This window comes from Aspergillus pseudonomiae (genome assembly GCF_009193645.1).
Source record: "Aspergillus pseudonomiae strain CBS 119388 unplaced genomic scaffold BDV37scaffold_49, whole genome shotgun sequence".
Taxonomy (NCBI): Eukaryota; Fungi; Ascomycota; class Eurotiomycetes; order Eurotiales; family Aspergillaceae; genus Aspergillus; species Aspergillus pseudonomiae.
In genome coordinates, this window is record NW_022476041.1 from 182,696 (window position 1) to 206,012 (window position 23,317).

Sequence of the window (23,317 nt, forward strand, 5' to 3'; positions counted from 1 at the left end):
TTGGCTGCCCTTCCACAATCTCCCCGGTCTGTTGTTGCTCTTCTTCTCCTCCTACACTCTTCTCAAGTCCTTCTTTCCTTTCTACCCAATCGCCTGGGAATCCCGCACGCTGGGTTCCCTTCCTTTCGTTCACATCCTACGGCCTGGAAGCTCGTTGTCCTTCATTTATCGACTTGCGCCGGCTGGGCCCCAGCCTCTTCAGCCATAGCTGACACTTTCCATTCTTTATCCTTCTGACATTCCCCATTCCTTAACGCGCTTGCGCGCCACTTTTACCTTCAGACGCGGCCGGCTCTTCTGGCGAGACCGAATCAAAGCCAAATCTACTCGCGTGCATTTACCGGGCAAGCTCCCATACATTCTTTCGAACTATATCAATTCTACAAATACAATCGGCACCTGCCACGCCTTCCCAAGCATCGTGACCTTGGGGCAAAGTGAAACGGACGACAGACTATCTATTCAATTTCTGTGTCGTCAACGACATAAGTCCGCCTGTTCTCTCGTTTGAGCTTCAATTGACCTGAGTTCCAGTCGATGATATCTCGACTTCTGCTGGACTGAACGACACAAATCATGGTCCATGTTCATAATCACAACCATGGGCCCAGCCTGGAGGGACGAAGTCCCGACCATGGCGATGACGGACAAGAAGTCACCATAGTTTATGTGACTGCTTCCGCAGACTTTGACGGTCCTATAGGTGGTTATGTGACAGGTGAAGACCCAAAGACGAAGACCGCAGCTCCTACAGCCGGCGTTGGTCCTGCGGTTCAACAAAGTCGCACATCGACTAAGGAGGAACCAACTACGACCAAGGAACCAACGAAGAAAACTACGGCAGTGGAGACGAAGCCAACAGCAACCACCAAGATCGAGACGACTGAGACCACCAAGGAACAGCCGACTAGGGCGAAAGAGACTACCAAGGCAACTGAGAAAGAGACTTCCACGACCGATCAGAAGAACACCCCCACCGCAATGACTACCTTCTCAACAGCTACCTCCTCTACTTCCTCCTTGTCCAATACTGGCTTAGAAGAGGCTGCTGCTACGCACGCGTCGTCTTCGGGTACATCAGCTGCGTCGTCTACCGCTCTTCCTGGAGCGTCTGGGTCTGAAGGCCTCACAGGAGGTGCGAAAGCCGGTATTGCGATAGGTGTAATTCTGGGAGTTGGCCTGATCGCGGCTCTCATTTTCTTGTTCATGCGTAAAAAGAAGCAGGGCCAGAAAATTGACGAAATAGAGCCCGAAAATGAGAAAGCATTTGCTGCCAGCAGTGTAGCACCTCCCCCGCCTCCGCCAAAGTTCGAGCCGATGACTCCTACCAATCCACCACAGCTCAACGTTCGACCGGTGACCCAGTTTGCACCCGATCTCACGCCCTCTGCCACAGGCGCTCTCTCTGCGGCTGGTGCAGGCGCAACACTTGGAGCAACCGCCGCTGCATCGCGTAACCTCACTGAACACGCCTCACCACCCAACACTGCGCAGTCGAATGCGGGCACCTCAAATCCTTTTACTGACCCGGTGAATCCCTTCAGTAACCAGGCGGAGGCACCATCCCCCAGTGACGTGGCTAGGCCAATTACCCCTCCAACTGCCCCTCAGACCACGGCACCTCCAAATCCGGTTCCTGCTGAAGCTGCTGTGGCAACGGCTGCCGCCGGTGCGGCGGTGGCTGCTGTGGCTGTCAGTGCTGCAGTTGCTTCCTCCAAGTCTACCGAGAATGATCATCCTACTCAACCTGAAAGCTCCGAGCCCAAGACTGATTCTCAACCTGAACGTGCGGAGACAAGCCCTGTCAATGCTCCAGATGGCAATGAGGTATCTGCTCCTAGTCCTGCTGTTGTCACTGCAATTCCTGCGTTTGGCCCTTCTGAACATGGTCCACCTCCCCCTCCGGCTCCTACCAATGTGCATCGCGTACAGATGGACTTCAATCCTTCCATGGAAGATGAATTGGAGCTCCATGTCGGTCAGCTTGTTCGGCTTCTCCATGAGTACGATGACGGCTGGGCTCTCTGTGTTAGAATGGATCATTCGCAGCAAGGAGTGGTCCCTCGTTCATGTCTCTCTTCGCGCCCTGTGAAGCCTCGAGCTCGTCCACCTCCAGGGGCCGGCCCCGGTCCCCGTGGTCCACCAATGATGGGACCCAATGGCCCTATGCCTCCTGGTGCCATGCCCAATCCTCGTTTCTACCCTCAAGGTGGACGCCCAATGTCTCCTGCTCGACCGATGTCGCCAGCACGCCCCATGTCTCCGTCTCATCCTGGCTATGCTGGGCCTCCAGCACCACGTCCTCACCCACAGCGCCCGATGTCCCCTGCTCAATTTCCCCCTGCTCCCCGATCATTCTCGCCAGGCCCAGGGCCTCGTCCAATGCCACCTCGCTCGATGAGCCCGGGTCCTTATGGTCCCCCAGGCATGCAACGACCGGAGATGCCTGTCAACCAGCGGCAACGAAGCAACAGTGCTGGTGGGCCAGTTCCACGCACCGCCGGCTCACCAGGACCTAGTCCCTTGGCTGCTCCTAGAACCCCACCTCCATCAGGTGCGCTGCCAGCAATCCCCAACCTGGTCCCAGCTCCTGCTCCGGCCCCGGTTGAAGCTCCAGCCCCGGGAAGTAACATGCCACCCCAGTGAGCTCTGGACATTCGCGTTAGACCAATGATCGTCGATTTCGCGGGAGACAACGGCTGACATTGTCGCTATTATGTACGAGTCTGCTATGATATCATGTGCTCCTGCAACGAAACCGCTCTACCCAAAGTCAACAATGCGTTATGTCCCCACCATCGACTCGTCAAGTTTGTTTCTTCTTGATTTTCTCCACTTGCTTTACCTCATATTCTGTATGAATCTTTCCGTCTTCCTAGCAGACTACTTTCATAAGGATTTGTCTGCGTTCTCTTACGTCTCTTCCTTCACTGCCAAGTGCCTGCACATATCTCACCTGACGGAATATACCCAACTTTGTAAGATTTCTTTCTATTGAATCATGAAACCAGAAGTTTTTTTGGATTACTTTATGTGATTACCCTATTTGTTACTACAATATACTTTTCCTACCTTAATCTTTCTCCGATGTCTACGTTACATCTTATCTAGTTTAAACCAAACAGTCGGCCGTGGTGGTATAACGCTTTCTAATATCTGTGTTGATGTCAAATAAATAACCCGAAATCGAAAGAAGACAAGAAACAGTGTATGATCGATCGAATAGTTCCCCTTTTTAATGTAGTTCATAATATTTCGCTTCGACCTTTCACGCTGCACAAAGCCCACAAATATCTAAATGTATCTATGTGGTACAACATGGACCCTCACTTTTAAAGCAATAGAATCAAAGTAGTACAGAAATTGCCGGTTTAAAACTAACATAGCGCCGCAGTGATATATCTGTTTTCATGCCGCTGTCAAAGAAACAGAATATGTAAACCAGACTCCCAGAGAAATGGTCTTTATGTAATCTAAAGATGCGGAACACCTCCACTTGCTAGAAGAAGATTAACGATGCTAATGATACCTTCACCTAGGATCAAACCGGAGGCCAGAACCACGACGGTTGAGGATGCAGCATCGGCGTCTTTGATAGCTTGTCCCGGTGCGGGTCCTGCCGCGGGGGTTCTGGTATCTGCCTCCTGGGCGTTGCCTTGGGGTTGTCCCTCGTTGGCTAGTTGAGTGGGAGGTTCAGGATCCTGGGCCTTGGCGTGCTTTCGAGACCACCACCAGGCGATCAGCCCTCCAATGGCTCTGGCGAGGGTAAATGAAGGGACGTTGAAAATGCCGACGGCGACGGCGATACCGCCCGGGATGTATGATCGCCACCAGGCTGTTGCGTCGCGTTTGCCGCCGTTGGCGACGCTGGACGTACCGACGATACGGAGAATAGTAACGACAACGAAAATTGCCCCGGCTATCGAGGCTGCTTCCCATGCCATTGGGGGGAGACCTTGACCTGTGACCAGGCGGGCTGTGAAGATCCAGACGTATGCTGTTGGGGTCTGGAACATGGGACCCGGGACCTCGTAGACGTTCACGTACATCTTGTACACTGCTGTTGATAATACGGCGCCGACTAGACTGCCGATCATCTGACCGTAGAACTGGGCCTTGGGACTTGCACCCAGTAAGTGGCCAGTCTTCAAATCTTGCATCATATCCCCGGCTTGTAGGGCACCGGATTCGGATACTGCACCAGCAAGAAGGTTGGTGACTAACGCAGTGCGCCGGGAAAAGTGGGAGGCGGGGGTTGCGAGGGAGAAAAGCAGTTGCGTTAATTTGCTTATCCCAGATACTGGGTTCAGGTCTGTCTCACCGAGGGCGCGCACACCCATTACAGACAGGACAACAGCCAGCAGTGTTGCAAGGCTGGAGAGTAATGGAGACATGACGTCACCAAAGACGAAGTGCATGCAAATAACGTTCAATATCAGTGTCAGCGGCAGCAAGATGATCACGGTTCTTGTGGAGATAAGTTGAGATGGAGGGGCATCTTCCTCATCAACAGTTTCAGTGCGCCTTCCTGCCAGCAAAGCAGGGAGATGGCTTGGTATAGAGGATTCTTCCGAGATAGGGCTCAGTGCCGAGTAGCTGATATAATCATGGCGATGAGCTTCCGCTGACCCCTGCGGGGAAACCCGACGCCAAAGACGACTAGAGAGGAGCTTGGCCTTCAGTTTGGGGGCGTGCCTTACAACTGGCTTGAGCACTAGCCAGCCAAGGCTAACGATCGAGTCAGCGAGCATGATTGCCAGAGACACCCATACAATCCAGGCCTTGCTTCCATCCTCCCAGCTATCCACAGGGCCAGGAGCCCAACCGCGGGCTTTCGCAAAGGGGGACAAAATACCCCAGCCTAACACTGCACCAAAGAGCATATGTATGCAGGTAGAAGGACCCATGATAATTCCTTGTCCGATATATGCTGGTGATGGGTTGAGAGTCCATAACCAATTATGCGCCAACGAAAGTCCGAAAATGGGAATATCACGGACTTGAGGGACAAAGTATGAGAACAATGTCTGCGTTTATTAGTACATGAACACAAGATAAGTCGGGAGGGTAGTATAAATTCTTACATAAACACCGGAGACTACGAACGCGCCAACCAAGAGGCGCATCTTGGACCTCCAGTCCTTTTTGTCACTGTTCTCCTCTTCTTGGGTAGGTTTCCTCAGTAGCGCACCACTCTCCTCGGATACACGAGAAATAATAGGTGCCTCCTCCTCTTCATCCCTCCCCACACCCCTATCATCACTCATCCTGCCCTTTACTTTCTCATCGCTCTGTCCGCTTCCATGAAGGACCCTCAGCATCAGTGCAGATGCTGTACCGCTAGGAAACTTGAGCTTCTCGCGAACAATAACCTCTTTTCTCAAGGGAACGGCAAAGACAACACCGAACAAGCATACCCCAAGACTCCAGATAACCAGCTTCCAGAAACTAAGTTTCAGCGGTCCACCTTCCCCGATGCCTCCGTCGCCAGAGGGCCCATCTTCACCATCTCTTAGAAGAAACTCCAATGCAGGTATAACACCAACAAAGCCACAACCTAATGGCATTGTTCCAACCGCCCCCGCCACCGTCTGAATGAGGACATTCTCAATGGGGGTAAACGGATAAGAAAGATGTTTGGAGAGCACTTTGAAGACTGAAAACCCTATCAATGCCGACGGCATTGCCATTGTACTAATCCACCCTGTCTGCAACCCAAAGTATGTGTTCGAAAACGTGATGAGAGCGCCGATAATGAGGCCAACTAGAAGGGATCTGGGTGTAAAGCTCCGGGGGGAGGTGACCGGCGAGCGTTCCGGTACAGAGGCCGACGGAAACCCGGCATCATCATCATCATCTATCCTCCTCCGAATATAAGCATCGGAATCTCTGAGATGCGATCCATCCCCATCCGCCATATTCGCCGATTGAGCACCTTTAGAGGCGTCGTCCGGCATGTTAATAGTTTGGTAGTTCATCGAGTCACCCGCAACACTAACACCTCAGCCCTGCATTCCAGATACCACCGTCACAATTGAGATACAGAAAGTTTCAGCAATCCATAGCGCAAGCGACAAGCATATAGACAAGTAAGTAAGGGAAGAGCAGGGGGAGATGACAGTGGCAGGAATGGGTGATGATAAATCATATTGGCGATCACAAGTCCAGCCGCACTGACTAAGCGCCGGCGATAAGATAAGCCTCCCCGGATTGGTGATGTCACTGTCACTTGCACTGATAAGAGCGTCAATTATCTATACTAAATTTATGTACTGTACGCCGTACTGAACATCTCTAGACAACAACATTGTACCGATTCCCTGTGAGCCATCCTTCCACGGCATCTTTGAACAGCTTCGAATACCCTTGCGCTGTCTTCTGTGACAACCATGCCAAGTGGGGCGTCACCACCAAATTTAAATCCTCTGTGCCCTCGGCCAGCAAAGGAGAGTTATTAGGCCCAGCGGGTTCCTTCAAGCATACATCGGTTGCTGCTCCAGCAATTCTGTTCTCTCGCAGAGCTTTGACTAGAGCTTCCTCGTCTACAACGCCACCCCGAGAGACGTTGATCAGGACGGCATGATGGGACATCACTTCCAACTCCGGAGTCGAGATAAGGTTCCGAGTAGTCTCGTGCAGTGGAACCGCGAGGAAAAGCACCGTGCTCTCCTTAATCACTGTATCGAAAGGCGTCCTATCTTCACCTTCTGGGCCAATAGAACTACCAAAATTCTTACGTCCAGAGATCAGGACTTTCATGCCTAATCCCCGTGCAAGATTGGCGATCCGTTTCCCTGTACACTCCATCAGAAACACTTAACGTAGAGAAGACTGTAGTAGAGCACATTGAATTATAAACGTACCCACGCCTCCATTTCCTATAATACCCACCACTTCATCTTCGCACGTTAAGGGGGGATCTCCGTGCTTATCCAGATACCGGAACATTAGGATCTTCTTTTGCCATTCCCCAGCCCGGGTTTGGGCATGCATATCCACGAGCCTCCGTCGTGTCGTGAAGTACAGACCCATGGCATGCTCGGAGACAGCCGCGATGTTTGCCCCCGGGCAATTAGTCACCGCAATGCCTCGTTTTCTGCATACTTCCAGATCGACGCAGTCGGTGCCGGACGCCACGAGCACAATGAGCTTGAGATGCGGGGACTTCTCTTCAGAGAGCGCAGTCGCGTCAATGGGAAATGCACATAAGACCAGAATAGAGGCATCGTAAATTCGTTCGTGGAGGTTCGCTAGTGTTGTTTGGGGGTACACTGTTTTCTTGAGGGTATATGGCTCGGGAATATCGAACTCTGGGATCCGGAGAAAGTCTCCTTGTAGGACGACCATATGGTGGTGGTTTGGCAATTGTGGAGGACTCATGTTTTTTTTTTTTTTTGTTTGGTTGATATACAGTCATGAATCACTTGGTGTGCTGTTCGCGCTGTCAATGGCAACGAAAGGGCCGAGGCTTGATTTATAGGTTCGGGAACCCCACGCATGGCCACGCACGCCCTAAGGCTGACATTTCCCCGGTGGGTCTGATAAGCAAACGAATAAGTCGAATGTGCGAAGTGACCCTAAATGCCAGGAAAAATAATGATTCTCCTCCCTTAGACATATTCAAATTGCATATAATATTCCCTGGTGGCTTTGTGATAAAATTTTGATACTGTATCTGTTTCCCACTCTGGCAACAATCTAGTACCTACTTGCTAGGTATATATATACATCCCTATATTAGGTCCACTGCGGAAGATCGATAGACCACCTACCTGTCATCAGACATTCAAAGAAGAGCTCTCTGCTTGGGGGTTCGGAAAATTCCTTCAAAATATTTTGACAGTCCCTCAGTGTCCTCTAAACCTCCAATCCACCCGATGTATTGATCTGGTCTCAGAGCAACAACGGCACCTTTCAGTCGATCCACCCCCCACTTTTCATATACCTTTCCATCACACTGCATGTCCCAATGGCATTTCTCATCACCCCATATCTTGTCGTACTCCCAGCCGTTGTCGTCATCGAAAGGCCGTAGGGCCTCCGGGAAATCAAATAACTGGACATCCTCCACGGGCGCACTATGAATGGTAACCACATCAATAGTCGCATGTAGCTTCGCAGGCTTGCGTGAAAATTGCCGTAGAACCGAATGAGTGGATGCCAAATACTCGCTGAAGGTCAGAACCCGACGCTTCTGCTCCTCCGTCCGTATATCACCAGCAAGGAGCAAGATACGGAAGCGACCATCGCTCTGAAAGACCCCGGTAGTCCACCGGGTTGTACCATCAGCTTGGTTGCGAACCTTGGCTGAAATAAGTCTCTCTCCCGGTGAAAGGTTTTTGGCTATATCTTGCCCGTTTTTATGGACTAGCGGACTGTCTCCGTAATAGGACAAAAGGCCTTCGGCAAATGGCTCCACTGAGATAAGAACCTCCTTCATGGCTTCGAACCTTGCTTCCGCGTCCGGAGGGGGGGAGCCATCCTGTTGTTTCAGGAATAGCGGCGACCAGCGACGATCGAAATCCACGAGCATCTCGGCGAGCGGGCGGCGCTCGGGTTCATACGTGTCAAGGATGGAGGCATGAGCTACTCCTTTTGCGACGAGGGCCACTTTCCAGCCGATGTTGAAGCCGTCCTGGAAACTTATATTCATACCCATTCCTACCTTCGGGGAATGATTGTGGACCGCATCACCAGCGAGATATATGCGACCTTTGGTGAAGTTCTGGGCAATTCTTTGACCAATCTGTTATTCAAATGCTTAGCATGATAGCGCTGTGAAGAATCAAATCCAAGCAGATAACATACCTGATATGTAGTCCACCAGTCACAGACCTTGAAATTGAACTGAAACGGTTTCAACATCTGTTGCACCTTTTCCCGCATCATGCCCAACGTAATAGACGAACGATCAAACCGTCCTGAGACGTCGACCTCTGTCAGTGGGACGTAGAAACGGACTAGCTGCCTCTCTCTTGGAATGACGAGGAGTGTTCCAAATTCACTTGCCACCGTAGCCGCTCGGCGTATATCAGCTGGCCCTGAATTAGTTATATAGATCGTTTTGAGTATGGAGCCATCGACTTACGAAAATTGGTGATAGGGATCACATCCAGGACACCCCTGTAGTACACCCATCAGCCACGGGAAAGCCTAGGATTTCTGAGGAAGATGGTACCATATGTGTTCGGTTGTGGAACCTGTGAAGGGGATATCCAACTGTTTCCTGGTCCAGCTGCGGCCACCATCACAACTAATGAGATACTTTGCTTTAACTATCTCTACCGTACCTGACTCGTGCTTTCTCTCCGGAGTGACGTCTTCCACATCGTCCGGTGCCACGTTAGTACGAGAAAGGGATTGCGAGCCACCATAGTTTGAAGCAGCGCTTAGCTCTTCTTCGGTGAGTGTCCTCAGCTTGACCGTGATCGGGTATTCGTCATGACTTTTCTCGAGGCTTGCATCATACTCAAGTGACTCCGCAACGACACCTCTCTCGACCATAAGGTTTGAGCGGTCTTTGATAGCGTCGAGGATATAGCGCTCGATTCTTCCTTGGCTCAACCCATGCATGCGATAGGGCGCATTGTCGAGGCTTTCACTGCGAACCTGTTTTGTTCGCTTCAAGGTTCCATTCTCGTCCCTCGCCTATATAGTATCTTAGTTACGATGCCCGCGCCCCCAGGATCAACGACGAGGGGTAGTCTATTGAACGAACCCAGAAGCAGAACTCGGTGATCTCCACGCCTTCGTGCAAGACTCTGTGCTGAAAGCCCATGCTGTCAAAGAGCTCCAATGTTCCGGCCCTCAATCCATCAGCATGGCCACGGAACACCTTCGTAGCGCGTTTGTCGACGATACGGGCATTGACGCCACAACGAGCCATCCAGTATGCAGCGGCTAAGCCGGAAGGGCCAGCACCGATGATAAGTCTAACCAACAATCATCAATATCTAAGAAAAGTAACAACAAGGCATTCCACCCGAACTTACACATCGGTGTGAGATTCGATCACAGGAGCCATGGTGAAGGCAATTGAGCTGATTTCGGTGCTGATGGTGGGTGTTGTCTGTTGGGTTTCTGCCCACCCGAAGCAAAACAGGTTTTTATAACTCCCAAATTCAATCCATCCTGCAATGGCTCTACATTTGCTAATCAGATGTACTGCGACAACTCTCTCACTCGGCAGAGAAAGATTTCCTCGTTCCGCTTACAAAGCGATACTAGTAACTAGGGTGGCACAAACTGCGGCCTAAAGCAGACTTGCATGAGGCCCACCAGCTTAGACCAGTCGACTTCACAAGAACTGGACACGTAGTCTCACAACAGACCCAACATGCAATGCCATTGTCTCTTTCAACTAAGCAATTCAAGTAGGTTGACTACCTGGCTAGACGGATTAGCCAATAATGACACAGGTGTCCTGAGGGCCAAGAGTTCTGGTTCTGCAGGTCCTTATCGTCAAGAAACATAAGGGCGAGGAAGTCACTGAATTACCATTCTCTATAATGTAATTCAACGAAACAACAGCGCTTAGCTTGCTCATGACCCTCGTTACGTTGCAGCCGGATTTTCCGTACATCCCTCTGTCTCGAAAATATCAGGTTGAGTGTTCTTCACTGGCTCCATGTTAGCAATGGGTGCGGGTTATAAGTTGGTGATGACACAAACATTAGTATATATCGGACGGCCGTTGATGCATCGACGGAAATATGGGTAGCATTCCAAGTCAGGGCTTATAGATTAAGTATTCTTATTATAGATAAAAAAACTCATGGACCAAGTGACCCGAATATGCTTCCTTACAATCGTAGTAAAGTACAGGTAGCGTTAATAATATATACACCAGACAGAGACGGGCTATACTGGCTGTCAGGAAACGGGCTTTTAAGGTCAAAATGGCCGTCGTATTAGTAATCCTCTCGTTCAAACCCATACAACATGTCTATCCCATCGTATTTTCTAGACCAATGGGTGAAACCGAAAGGGCAAGCAGGTCGAAGCCAGGAATCTAGGATAGACTCTCCCTTGTCAACAGATTATCCATCCTACACAGCCCATCGCTTCTTCAAAGTCACAGACCTCTAGGATGTAGACAAGCCGAGTACGCACCTAAGCTACTCACTTCTTTCTATCACTTTGTAGCAGCGCCCATAGCTGAATAATGAGCCCAGCTTTCGCGTTATAGAGAAAGTGAATTGATGATTTGTGCGCACCACGCGTCATATCTTATGATTTGCCCCATTAATAAGAACTGATTCATTCTATCTTATGTAGAGACCGGCTATGATCTCTTGAAATAAGACAATCGTGGGCATAGATTGGTCTGGGTGACTCTGGGAGTATGTCCCGGACAGCCAATCCCAGAGAATGTAGGAGTATTTCAAAAACCAAAGGGTTAAATCCCCTGCCTCAAGCGAGCCATGTTTCAAATCAGCTCGGACAAGATGCTTTTAGAAGGAGTCTGGTGAGAATAAATTGTGTAAATCAGAGAAGTTACAGAGGCATTTTAGGGTATAGTACTCTGCACTCAACCTCGGATCGTCTCCCTACTGAAGGAGCAATTGACTTTGAGCAGCCCCAGACACCCTTGTTTACGAATAGCCAAGTATAGGGATTGTTTATTTTGACGGCAGGGTTTGAGGGGTGCTCAGGACGCGTGCCCTTGCATAGAGGCAGCACGATCCTTGCTTGAGTTTGTCGATGCGGAATGACAGCCAGGCCCGTTGTGTCAAGCAAAGGTTAAGATCCACAGGCACCAAGGGAAGATATTTCCAGCTCAATCAAGGATCAGCCATCCAGAACACATTCCTGTCGATGCCCAGACAAGGTGTCAATGGATATCCAGGATAATAGGTTCAGCTCCTTCATTCCGTAGGAGAACAGGCAAGCCAAGAAAAATGGAGGCTGCCATGATTCTGGGCAGTAGGCGCGTCATTGGAGAACATAAATACATCTTCGACCATCTCTGACAATATTCATCCTGTTCAGCACGATCGTTGGCAAGAAAACTCTTCAAAGACACCCTCAGTGTATCAGAGAAAACACCTTCGACTTCAAATTCCATAACAGTCGCAAGCAAAATACAAAATGCACTTCTCCACAGTATGTATCAAACATATTGACGATTTTAAATGGTGTGAGCGCTAATAAACGCATTATAGCTCCTAGCTGCCTCTCTCGCTCTTGCCCCGGCGGTCTATGGCGCCGGCTCCAACATAGTCCAAGTCGAGGTCCATGGCCACGAGGATTGCCATGTTGGAAGGCACCCAGGAAACAACCATCAGGAGGAGGTCCTCAACGGAAAGCCCGACAAGGTCTTCGCTACTGAGACGTCCTGCCCTTTTGTCAAGCTGCCTGACCATGACGAAGTCGATACCTACTCCTTTAAGGTAACCGCGCTCAACAAGAAGAGCTTCGAGAGGTGCCGCGGTCTGGGTGTCTACGCGAATAAATTATGTGTCGGCAGGCCCGACTGGGTTGTGCCTTTCCGCCATGGAGAGCTCGAGACCACCAGCCCTTGTCTTCCTGAGTCCGGCTTTGAGGACTACGCCTCGTTTCAGCTGATTTGCGATGACGATTCAGCCCACCACGATGAGGGAGACCATGGGGCACATGATGAGGGAAACAAGGCGGGAGAAAAAGACGAACAGGGAGTAACTGAGGCAAAGGGGTCGGGAGAGGCCGAGGGAGGTGACAAGGGGGAAGAGAAGGAGGAAGAGAAGGGCGAAGCTGAGCAGCCCCACCGTGAAGCTGAGCAGCCTTCTGCCCTTAAGTCGAACTCTTGGCTGAAAAAACTGGGCTTGTAAGCGGTTGTGCGTTGGAGAAAAGCATTGGATACTCTTAATTGGTGTACGGATGATCCTGGATGATGTATCACTATATCACTTTCAGAACGGCTTTCGTTTCTTCATACCTAATATTACATTCTTTCAGATGCCCTTTTTCAATATAACAACGCGGTTCACTTTCCGATCAAGCTCTATGAGTGGCGTGATAGCCCAAACTGAGAAACCTGTCGGGATCCTATCCCACATAGCGCATGTATTTGCCTGCCTGACAAAATCACCCCTCAAAATCTCTTGCATATAGTGTCGAGTGTTGCGCGGCTGGATCTCCTGCAAAAGTACCCAGCTAATACACCACATTTCTTCAATGTACCTCCCACCTCCGGAGCACCATGTATATACGCTGGCATACTATTCACCTCGATCAAGTGTACCTACAGCAAATCAACCCGTAAAATAAGCATGAGACAAGTACATACGTGTCATACCAAACTCCAACTCAACAGAGGCGCCGTTAATGTGGAATGAAACGATTGGAATGCTTGGTACCTTGCGAGGAGCCAAGCCACTCACGACAGGAATGCAAGGCGACGGATGCTTTTCCCCATGGCAATGAAACACTTAGTGGCTCACATATCTCTAGTCGGCAGTATAATTCCTCACGTCTCAGGTATGGGGTCTCTTTTCACCTCGCGATTGGGGACACGACACCCGGAAGTGGATGTAGGTCTCCCTGCCCTCGAGGAGTATTTCGATGAAATGGGTCCGTAGTTATGGAAATGTGATATATAACGGCCGAACAGGCGAGACGTTGGAATGCAGATTCAGACCGATCTGTTCTTTTGGTCAGTGCTGCCGTATATCCTACTGTCGGTGTTTGCTATTACTACTTTTTCACTACAAAGTAGTTCCTCAACATGCATTGGACCAATGTACGTGGGAACAACGACTTTCTCTGAGCAAGGCATATATTAGGCTCGAAGAAGCTAACAGGCATATAGCTCCTCCCTCTCCTATTTTTTGCCCACTCGCCGGTAGCCTCAGCTCTCAGCGCCGCCCGAGTATGGGCCAACTTCTCTCCCCAGTGCCCCGCCGATGACCACACCTCTTATCCAGATGATCCCAATCTCAAATTGCACGAAGAATTCACAACAGCCGTCGATGTGGTCGCTGGGAAATGCCAGGAAGTTCCTGTCCCTCTTCGATACACCATGGAGGTAGATCACGTCTCAATTGACGCCGAGCTCTTCTGGCAGGAAAGCCTAGACCAATGCACTATTGCTGTGCACGAATTGCCGGGCTGCACCGAACCGCCACTTATACAAAAGGAGATTGGACGTGGGAAAGCACTCAGTGAGTGTGAAGAGCGGAACTTTGCCACGTTCACTCAGGTTTGGGTGAAGTTAGAGTGTGAGAAGATGAAGCCGGTTCCTCATGGCATCGCTTCTTGGTATCATGGGAGACTTTCAAATTATACGGGGAGTGCTAATACTATTGGAAATCACAACAATACTGGGGATCACAATAGCAACAGTCCCAACAGTGGGACTGGTATGTCCCACAGCAGTATGTGGAAGAAGATTGGGGCGCGACTTATGCCGTCCTAATAATGGTTAGTTGTGATAGCTCTCTCTCTCTCTCTCTGTTTCTTTATAAGAGACTTGGTCATCTCGAGTGTCGGGATGCTCCTTTTGATATGTGTATATTTGACATCCGGGTTTTGTAGCGTCTGCGCTGTTTTCGTTGGTTGACGAGATTGAATAATGATCACGATGGATATGCGACAATTACATTCAGTTCAAAATCCTCAAAAACCATTAGGCATTGGTAGTCATAGTATACAATCCTTCCCACTGAGGAAACACATATAACACCAAATCGACACGAAAAGTTGGCTAATGACAAAAACAATACATAAGAATTACCGACAACGCCCGATTGCTGCAAAGCACACATACTTGTGTTTGACTAGAACCCAAAGCTATCAAGTAGCGAATTTGAATCAGGCTCATAGAACATGGTCGGGGGTGGTTGTGGTTTCTTCGGCGTATCGGGTGCCTTCGAAGATGGTGGCAGGCCGGTTTTGATTGGCATGTCTGCTACCACGAGACTGCTTCGTCGTCGAAGCATTTTCCGGTAATCAACACCATTCTGCTGCAGGTCAAATGATACTTCCCTCGCTGCCTTGGCGGGTGGAGGCTCGGCCAAGAACTCCCACTGGCGTACCAGGTTCAGAGCGAGGAGGTCGCAACCCATTCGATCATAGAGGCGCGCGTTGCGGATGACGAAGCCCCATTCAGCTGGACCAGAGACTTTAGATGCACCCTTCAAGGTCTGCAATGTTTTCTCACGAAGCTGTTTGTATAAGACTACTAAGGCAGGATCGTTCGATAAGTACGATTTGGCTTGTAGTGGGATCATTCCGGGGCTTCCCGGAGAAGCAGGTGTGGATGGAATGAGTGTTTCAACTGGAGACTAAAGATACCAAAATCATCAGCATAAGGAGCCAGGAAGAACACCGGGGGAACGGTGCCTGGTTGATCGGCCGACTTACGATGAGCGAGCGTACAGCCATATCACGACGGCCCAACATCCAGAATGCCCAAGAAGCCATCCACCGGTTTCCGTCAGAGGCAGCTTCGGGCAAGACCCTCTCCTCCAGGATTTCCTTCAACACTGGTCCATCATCCCCTTCGTAGGCGCGTACAATTGCAATCGCGAGCTGAAGATCACCGACTTGATTGATGCAGACCATAGCAGCATCGTGCAAGTGATCTGCAAGAAGGAAGAAGGCAGCTGCATACTCTGAAAGGGTTGTTAGCGTATCAAACGGGCGCAGAGTTTCTATATGATTAAAACTCACCAAATCTGCGCTTCCCAAGCAGCGCGTATGCATTTTTCAAAGCGGTTGTTTTCCAACGAGGCTCTAGAAAATTATTTGCAAGTAAACGCTGAGTCGCAGCTTGCTCACGATTCCATTGAGCCATGCGCCAGAGGCCCTGGAGAATGCTCTTCTTCCCAAGAGCAAGGTAGTACAGCGAACAGTCAATTGGATTCTTCTCTTCTGTTTTAGTGTACTCATTCCGGGCAACCACTTCCAGTTGAGCTCGCTAGTATTGGTCAGTACAGAGCTCTAGGGGCAGGGCATGAGTGATAATATACTTACAATAGCTGTGGTACTCGACAACCACATGAACAAGCCGCTCTCCCTGGCCGCCTTCCATACCATCTTACCGCCGAACTGCCTCGACACAAGGTCCAAAAGTATATCTTGGCTACCGCTATGGAAAGCCCAGACGATCTCTCTCCAGGAGACTCTATCTTTGTTCGCGACGCCTTGTGTTCTTCGCAGCATATGCTGCCGGAAAAACAGCAGATAGCGGGCAGCGTTGTCATCCATTGAGCGCCGATGCTTTTCGACAGTGGCAACACATTCGATAGTATCAACCAGGCGGAATTGCTCTTGACTGGAAAGTTGTGGTAAAGCAACCTTAGCTAAATTTTCATTGAGCGCAACAGCGGTGTTCTCATCCATAACAGATGATTCATCCTCCAGTGAGAGATCTTCGTACGCGGAATGTAGTTCCTTGGACGACGCTTTCTGTGAGGTCTTGAAACTTGTTAGCTGCATGACTAGGTAGTACAATAGTAACTTAACAAACTCACATCGTGTTCCAAATAGAAATCTTCCAGGGGCATGTCCAAGAAACCATCAAGGTCGTCGCCTTCAGTGTAGAACTTGAGCTTCCGGTGCAACCTTATCAAAATGGAATGCGCCAAATTACTCTTGCCACTGAGGATACACTGAGCCAAGAATTGGGGGTGGAACACAGGCAACGGGCCATTCAACCGACTGACAACTTCGAATAGGTCTACAAAACCTTGGCGACGCGATGGAATACGAAGCTGTGAAACCAGACGATCGTTGGCGTCGATCTCATTGTCGTACACAAAAAGTTGGTTTCCCGCTCCGATCACAAGGTGGCCATTGTTAAGCCAACAGGAATCTCCAATAGGATGAGGTGTTAGGTCCCGAATCCAGATCTCTCTGACTTGGGTCCAGGAAGGTCGAGCATCAAGGTAGTCATAACGAAGCTGCGATAGCAGGATGACTTTGTGGGGAAACCCAACCGCAAGAATGGATTGCATGTCTGGTGTGGAAGTCCAGTCCAAGTCACGGATGATATCTTTCTGGCCAAAGTGCTCCTCATACTCCAACTGCGCACCATTTGTATCCCAGATAGTTAAGTGGCTACGGTCCTCGTCCACAAGAGCTGCTTTTCTAATGGAGCTTCCACTGGCAAGGGATGGGTTTGCAATTCCCGTTTCAACTGTTGATGTCAATAGCCATTCTACCCGACTCTTCTCTCTATCGACCTTAGCAGCCCAGGTATGGACAGTACCTGTCCGGGTATAAGATAACGCTATGTCGGGAGAGAATATATCGAAGAATCCAGACATTTCAGCTTTAGGGCCTGCTGGGTCAACAGGCAAGATGTATGACATATCCTCCTCAATGCCCAGATTGAAAGTGCAGAATTTCTGTAAGCAGCACTGGGAATTATGTGCCCCGTCCGCTTGCTTTGCTGCAGTTGGGAGGCGGATTTCCCAAGCTATTCCGTTCCTATCAGCCCCAATAGTTGCTATATATACCATTCCTTTTTCCGTTGTGGGGATTGGGAGAACACAAAGTGGTTTGCTTGATGACTGAAAGGTCGACGCAGCAATCTTCTTAGCATGAAAAGAGCGCAGATCCCAGACAGAGATTCCATTGTGATGGAGATTGACAAGGAAATCCCCATTTTCAACCACACACGTGCGATGAATGTGTTCATCTGAGTATAGGGAGCTTTTGCGGATAAGCATTGACCTGCTATTCCTTCGTTTCTGTTTCCAAATCATTGCCTTGTTATCATCTGTACGTGAAACAAGAGTATCGCCGATCGCATTACGGACAATCTTTTTAACTGGGCCATTGTGTCCTGTCCAGGATGCTTGCAGGGCAATCCGGTGCTTGCGAGGGCTCGGATCGAATAATGTATCAATTTGTGAATCATACCATTCGATACGGCCATCGAAATGGTGCACAAGAATGGAAAGCGAATCACCTAACTGTGTACTTTGAAATGCACATATTTGAGCATAATCTTCATCCGCAGACAGCCCCCGCATGAACGAGAAATCCAGTCCTTCGACATGGAGAATGTTGAAGGCGTTCAGGTCAGACTTGGATTTAGAGCCGACATCCTCGAGCGCCCACGCTGACATGTGGCCTTGGCCATCTATCACAACGCAGATTTCAGGGCTTTTATTGGCGACTTCGATTATATGCTCTAAAGCATGGTTTCCCTTGTTCCCTCCAGACCTCTGCACTGCCCGTTCGGTAGCTACACAGAAGTCTCTGCTATCAATGATGAAACCATATCGTCGAGACATATCCCTCTGGTCCGCCGTATGTCTTGGTTGGACAGAAGCGCCCATGTCGATTTGTGTCCATAGTTGTAGAGCAGTTGGAGAGTGATGTTCCATCATTGCCCAGACCCTGATCTTGCTGTCGGCGCATAGGGTGTAGAGGACATTATCGATAGATTGCTCTTTATGAAATGGCTTACGCCAGTGGGCACCCGTCACGATTGCTGGATGCGGAAGGTACGACACCTCGAACCGAACATCGTCCGCGCCAAACGACAGCCGTCTCCATACTTTGACTAGGCGGTCGTAGTATCCCGTCGTAATCACCAAAGTCGAGTCGGGAGAGAACAATGCAAATTTGACAGGGTTCGCGAGCTTCTGCTTCCACACCGGACGCGCCACATCGTTCAGAAACCACAGTGTAAGGTGGGAATTCCCTAGGAGCAGCTCCTCAGGGGAGCCCCATGATAGGGTCCGGATCGTCTCATCGTCGTTCTCGTAACGGAATGTCTGGACAAGAGACCACTATACCGACAAGCCATCAGCATTCGCTCCTGCACGTCCAAAAACCGCAACCGGGCAGTGGATATTTATTCCCTTTAATCCATCCTCATGGTAACGGACCTTTAATGTTTCATGCTTGATACCGTACGGCTGGTAGATAAAAACATCCGGACCGCCGCACACAGCAATTTTGCCAGAAGCTTCATCAATCGTCACAGCTTCTAGGGATTCGGCATCGTCGACGTAGATGGTTTGTAGGAGCGTGTGGGGACCGCCGAGGATAACCAGCGCATGGCCGGAGATGTAAACCTGTAGCGAAGAAACGCAACGGGTCAAACGTTAGCCGAGCCTGATAACCGTGCATAACTCTATTTTGAGGACTGAATTGTAGGTTCCCTTACGACGACACGGAGACCATCCCACAGCGCAGTGCTGAAAGACTGGAGCTTCGCTCGGGGCCTCCCTGGCAGTACCGCTCGCATAGAGGCGGGTAGTTGTTGAGTGTCGCTCGTTGCGCTCAGGATAGAATTACACCATTGCTAGGGACAGAGAACCGGATGTTCGAGAAGGGCCTCAAAAACATCAAAAGGCACAGGGAAATTGTCGAGGGCTTTGTTTCGCAAATAGAATAACGGAGGTAAGCTGGAGCTTGGGGGAGGTCTAAAGTGGTCGAGTAAATTGGGGACTAATTAAATTACGTTGGTGTTCCGCCCACCGCTCCACTTGCCGCCGTGTGACTGAGCCATGTGGACAGTGACGTCCTTTATATGGATACAAATCCAGCAAACCAAAACGACGTACGTCAATAGGGAACCTATGTATCTTTCCGCTATACAGCGAGCCAGGGCTGCAAAGAGCTATATACTCGCAGTGGTCAACACGAAAACTAGTACCAGAATCTAGAATGCCACCTTCCAAAAACTCAACTATAAACTACGCGCCATCCATGTCTTGTAATGTGGGGTATCAAAAAACAAAGAAAAAAGCTCCAGCCTAATACCAAACAGCGCCAACATGGAAACGGAGAACAAAATAAGTAAGAAGACACTGTACATCCAAGATCGCTGCCCTAGATTTCTGAATTCTAGATCCGTCGGTTGGCGGACCTTCTAGCGTCCGTAGGTGATTCTGGCTCCTGGTCCACGAACCGAACGCTCGTGCCCAGAGCACTGCCCCGACCGTTGCGGGTTCGTAGGTGGGAACCAGATCTTGGTGCCGTAGTTCCTGCACGCAAAAGTCGACTGGCGAACGGCGTGTATAATGGTGTTGCAGGAGTCGTAGAGACTTGTGCGAGTGCCCTTGCCCGTACCGCCCGCTTGGATGGCGAGGTCAGGTAGTTAGGGGTGGTCAATGGAGTTGTCGAGACATTCTGGGTATCTGCAACAAAGCCGCTGGATTTGAAAGGCGTCTCGGTTTGATCCCAAGGGTCGAATACAGAGCGATTTGTCCTAAGATTCCCACCGGGACCGTCAAAGTTTCGTGCAGGGGTAACGAGAGGCCTCGAAGAATCCGGAGCCGCAAGGTTCATTCTCAACTTCTCCAACCAGTGGCGGAACATACTTCTTGAATGCCGTCTCAAATTCCTCTCTTTCATAGCCTCCGCTGTCTCATTGGTGCTTCTGATTTGGAAAACACGGAGACTAAGCCTGCGCAGGCAAACGTTCGCCTGCCCCAAAATATGTACGCGATACATACTATCTGCTTGCTGATTTAGACGGTGGCATTCCAATAAGGCCTCTGCCAATCGTATCAACTGGTCGTAAGCGACTCTTCGTGCATGATAGACTTCAGCTTCGTGAATATCTTGAGTTCGCTTTGCACTTTGGTCATGCCATCGTTGCAGAAGTTCAGACGCAATGCTCAGTGATTTTCCTCGGCTAAATTGCAAGGCCTGCTGATCCATATCGAATACATCATGGGCCCTCGCACGCCATTTTTCCAGAGCGTTCGCAGCAATGTTCATCTTGACCTTTCTTCGTGTCTTCGCGTAAGCTGCCTGGCGGCGCCGCTTAGAGGACTCCAATGTGGCCGCATGCCACTTTTTCAGGGTCTTCGTAGCCGCAAAGTAGAACTGTGCATTGCTAGCCCATCCTTCGAGTTTGATCACGTGTTGTGATTTCGATCGCCAGGCTATCAGCGACTCTTGAAGCAGCCGTGGTGCATAGAATTCAAAGGCAACGAATTCTCGGTGACGCTGAAGCGCGAACTGATCGCGCCAGCAGATTAGCTTGGCCTTTAGCAGCTCTTCATTCCGACGATCTTCGTGTACTTCGGCATGGTCAAGTAGACGAGTGTAGGTTCGACGAACATTGGTTACGAATCTGGAAAACACCTCGCGCGTGATCCGTTGATCTCGAATCCGCTGCATAAGAGAGAATCTCTCCGCCAATATCCATTTATACATCGTTTCGATTTTCAGCCGTTCTTCAATTCGCGCACTGAGGGCCTGACAGCGAAGCAGGTCATTCCAAGTTGTCCACGAGTTACGTAGGATCCTCAGACGGTTCATTTCTCTTGCGTGTTGCAGCATTCGGATCCGCTTTACCCACTGAACATAAGCGGCTTGGAGGATTCGTCGATCAACCATGCCAGACACACGAGAAGCGGCAGGGGCAAGATGGGATTGGATTTTCCATTCTCCAAGAGTTTTGTGTAGAAGGTGTTGACGCTGCTTGATTGTTGCCTCCTGTTTGCCAGCAACGATCGCTTTAGACCTTCGGGACCACACTTGCCATGCTGAACTAAGCGCCAGATGTTTGTTCTTGACTTCTACCTCATGATTGCGCTCTCTGTTTGTTCGGAACTTCCGCAACCAGTACAACAATGACCGCCTCTTAAGGCAATAGTCATACCATTGGGGAGCACGTCGTTCGCAGAAAGACCAGAACCATCTCCAATACATGCCGTGTAATAGTTTCTTGTCATGGGCAACAGCCACCTCTTTCTCCGAATCCTTTATATGATCGACCTTCCTCTTCCAGATATTGAATGGTCGCCGTAATGCAAATCTTTGGGCTTTCAACTCGTTAACAGCTGTTATTTCGCGCCATGCGTTGAAGTATTTAACACTTAAAACGTGTTTTCGTGCTGCGGAAGTCCTTGCGACTTCTTCTGAAGCGACCTGCGCCCAGTGGGTAAAAGCTTTAGTCACGAGGTAGAGATCGCGGGCCCGGGAAGCGCGCTCCTCTAGATGCTTAAAAAAGCGGTCGGTCTGTGCTGCTCGCCGTTGCGTTTGAATGATCGAATGCCATGTCTCGAAAGCTTGACGAAGGAGCGTGCCTCTGTCGCGATTGATGGCGACAACTTCCATATGCCGATGGCTTTGTCGAGTTTGGATGGCTTTCTTCAACCATTGTGTAAGTAACCGCCGGTTAATAGCACGTTGACGATACATGTTAAATGTTGACGCATCGCGTAGCAAATCGGAGAGCGATGGCCTATACAGCAATTCCGGTGGAACTTCGGGCTTCTCTACAGAGTCATCGCCTTCGGCCGATAGGGATGAACTGTCTGCATCTCCGTCAGAGCCTTCTGAGCTTAATGAGCGTCGTGTACGCGACCGGGAGGCTTTGGTCATCCTCTTTGAGCGATCTCGATCAACAGCAGACCTGGCCTGTACGCCATTAGAGACATGATCTTCGTTGTTTTGTCTATCCGTATCCCTATCCAAAAGATCCATTTTATTCATAAGGCGGCGTCCAATATCCAGAAACTGTGCAATCAGCTGAGTTCTGTCAGTCGAATCAGCCTGCTTAGTGAGTGCGCGTTTTGGTGATGGTCTGGTACTAGGGAATTCGGGTTTGTCCATTGGCAGGCGGGACAAGGAAGAGCGCGAACTTGGGCGATTGGCGAAACTCCTTTGCGTAGGGTCATCACCAACATCATACATGGAATTGAACGATGCTCGCCTCCTTGGGGTGGGCTGTGTAGTGCTTTCTCTGTAAGTGGTGTCACGATCGACCTTCGCTTTGAGCCGGCCATCTGTTGAAGGCACACTGTCCGCATAAGTGTCATTGCCTTCATCTTCGTCTTCACCAAATTCAATGACTATTCCCATCCGTTCAAGTAGGTTCTCGAATTTCTCAAAGAGGGAATCGCCTAAGATATTCTTGCTTCCCATTTTGAGTAAGAAGCGCAAGCAGGCATAGCCTGGATCTGGATCCACGCCATGTTCTGCGATGACTTCATCGTACGCTTTGAATAGCACTCTGTATGGAAGGCGCTCCACCTCTGGGTCTCGCTCAGCGCGGGTGATAACTTGATAGAGAAGGCCGACATCTAACATACAGGAACCGGTTATTTAAGCAAGTTCGGATGAAGCTTCCATGGGATCACGCATTACGCACCTTCGTCTGAAAGCGACGGGTCTTCATAGGACAAGTGTCTACGCTGAGGGGGTACGGGAGGCATCGAACTGTCCGCGACCTAGGGCGCGTTTTTCGCAGAAAGGTCATGGAGGCGGGAAACGAAATCAACCATTGCGAGGCACAGGGTTGGACGTGAAACAAGAACCCACGGGGCCTCAAGCCTGCCAGTCAAAAAAAAGTGATGGTAAAGGAGGATCAAAATCGAAGCCGTTCGCTGAAGCGATTGGACGGCTGAGACTAGGCTTC

At 50.0% G+C, this 23,317-nt stretch overlaps 7 protein-coding genes across 7 annotated transcripts; 3 read left to right on the forward strand and 4 right to left on the reverse strand.

Moving 5' to 3' along the window:
* Nucleotides 1–407: 407 nt before the first annotated feature.
* On the forward strand, nt 408–3,156 carry BDV37DRAFT_156332 (SH3 domain protein). Its single transcript, XM_032079076.1, has one exon. It carries the CDS (start codon nt 577–579, stop codon nt 2,644–2,646), a length of 2,070 nt encoding a protein of 689 aa, XP_031939942.1. The 5' UTR covers nt 408–576; the 3' UTR covers nt 2,647–3,156.
* Nucleotides 3,157–3,473: 317 nt separating this feature from the next.
* Nucleotides 3,474–7,380, reverse strand: BDV37DRAFT_272776 (OPT family oligopeptide transporter; the record flags this gene model as incomplete). The annotated part of the gene is made up of 3 exons (XM_032084937.1): nt 3,474–5,027; nt 5,085–5,862; nt 7,166–7,380. 3 exons carry the CDS (start codon nt 7,378–7,380, stop codon nt 3,474–3,476), a joined length of 2,547 nt encoding a protein of 848 aa, XP_031939943.1.
* A 343-nt stretch (nt 7,381–7,723) lies between these two features.
* On the reverse strand, nt 7,724–10,024 carry BDV37DRAFT_295165 (putative phenol 2-monooxygenase; the record flags this gene model as incomplete). The annotated part of the gene is made up of 6 exons (XM_032089799.1): nt 7,724–8,746; nt 8,809–9,035; nt 9,089–9,123; nt 9,179–9,648; nt 9,719–9,932; nt 9,993–10,024. 6 exons carry the CDS (start codon nt 10,022–10,024, stop codon nt 7,787–7,789), a joined length of 1,938 nt encoding a protein of 645 aa, XP_031939944.1. The 3' UTR covers nt 7,724–7,786.
* Nucleotides 10,025–12,090: 2,066 nt separating this feature from the next.
* BDV37DRAFT_284597 (uncharacterized protein) lies at nt 12,091–12,809 on the forward strand (the record flags this gene model as incomplete). The annotated part of the gene is made up of 2 exons (XM_032087531.1): nt 12,091–12,105; nt 12,165–12,809. 2 exons carry the CDS (start codon nt 12,091–12,093, stop codon nt 12,807–12,809), a joined length of 660 nt encoding a protein of 219 aa, XP_031939945.1.
* An 896-nt stretch (nt 12,810–13,705) lies between these two features.
* BDV37DRAFT_272778 (uncharacterized protein) lies at nt 13,706–14,395 on the forward strand (the record flags this gene model as incomplete). Its single annotated transcript, XM_032084938.1, has 2 exons — nt 13,706–13,720; nt 13,790–14,395. 2 exons carry the CDS (start codon nt 13,706–13,708, stop codon nt 14,393–14,395), a joined length of 621 nt encoding a protein of 206 aa, XP_031939946.1.
* A 361-nt stretch (nt 14,396–14,756) lies between these two features.
* Nucleotides 14,757–19,186, reverse strand: BDV37DRAFT_284599 (WD repeat protein; the record flags this gene model as incomplete). Its single annotated transcript, XM_032087532.1, has 7 exons — nt 14,757–15,263; nt 15,343–15,593; nt 15,652–15,898; nt 15,955–16,398; nt 16,455–18,725; nt 18,825–19,013; nt 19,106–19,186. The coding sequence occupies 7 exons, from the start codon at nt 19,184–19,186 to the stop codon at nt 14,757–14,759; spliced, it is 3,990 nt and encodes a 1,329-aa protein (XP_031939947.1).
* A 363-nt stretch (nt 19,187–19,549) lies between these two features.
* BDV37DRAFT_156407 (Sfi1 family protein) lies at nt 19,550–23,296 on the reverse strand. The gene is made up of 2 exons (XM_032079077.1): nt 23,051–23,296; nt 19,550–22,982 (listed from the first exon to the last, which is right to left on the reverse strand). Exons 1-2 carry the CDS (start codon nt 23,112–23,114, stop codon nt 19,789–19,791), a joined length of 3,258 nt encoding a protein of 1,085 aa, XP_031939948.1. The 5' UTR covers nt 23,115–23,296; the 3' UTR covers nt 19,550–19,788.
* Between the last annotated feature and the right edge of the window lie 21 nt (nt 23,297–23,317).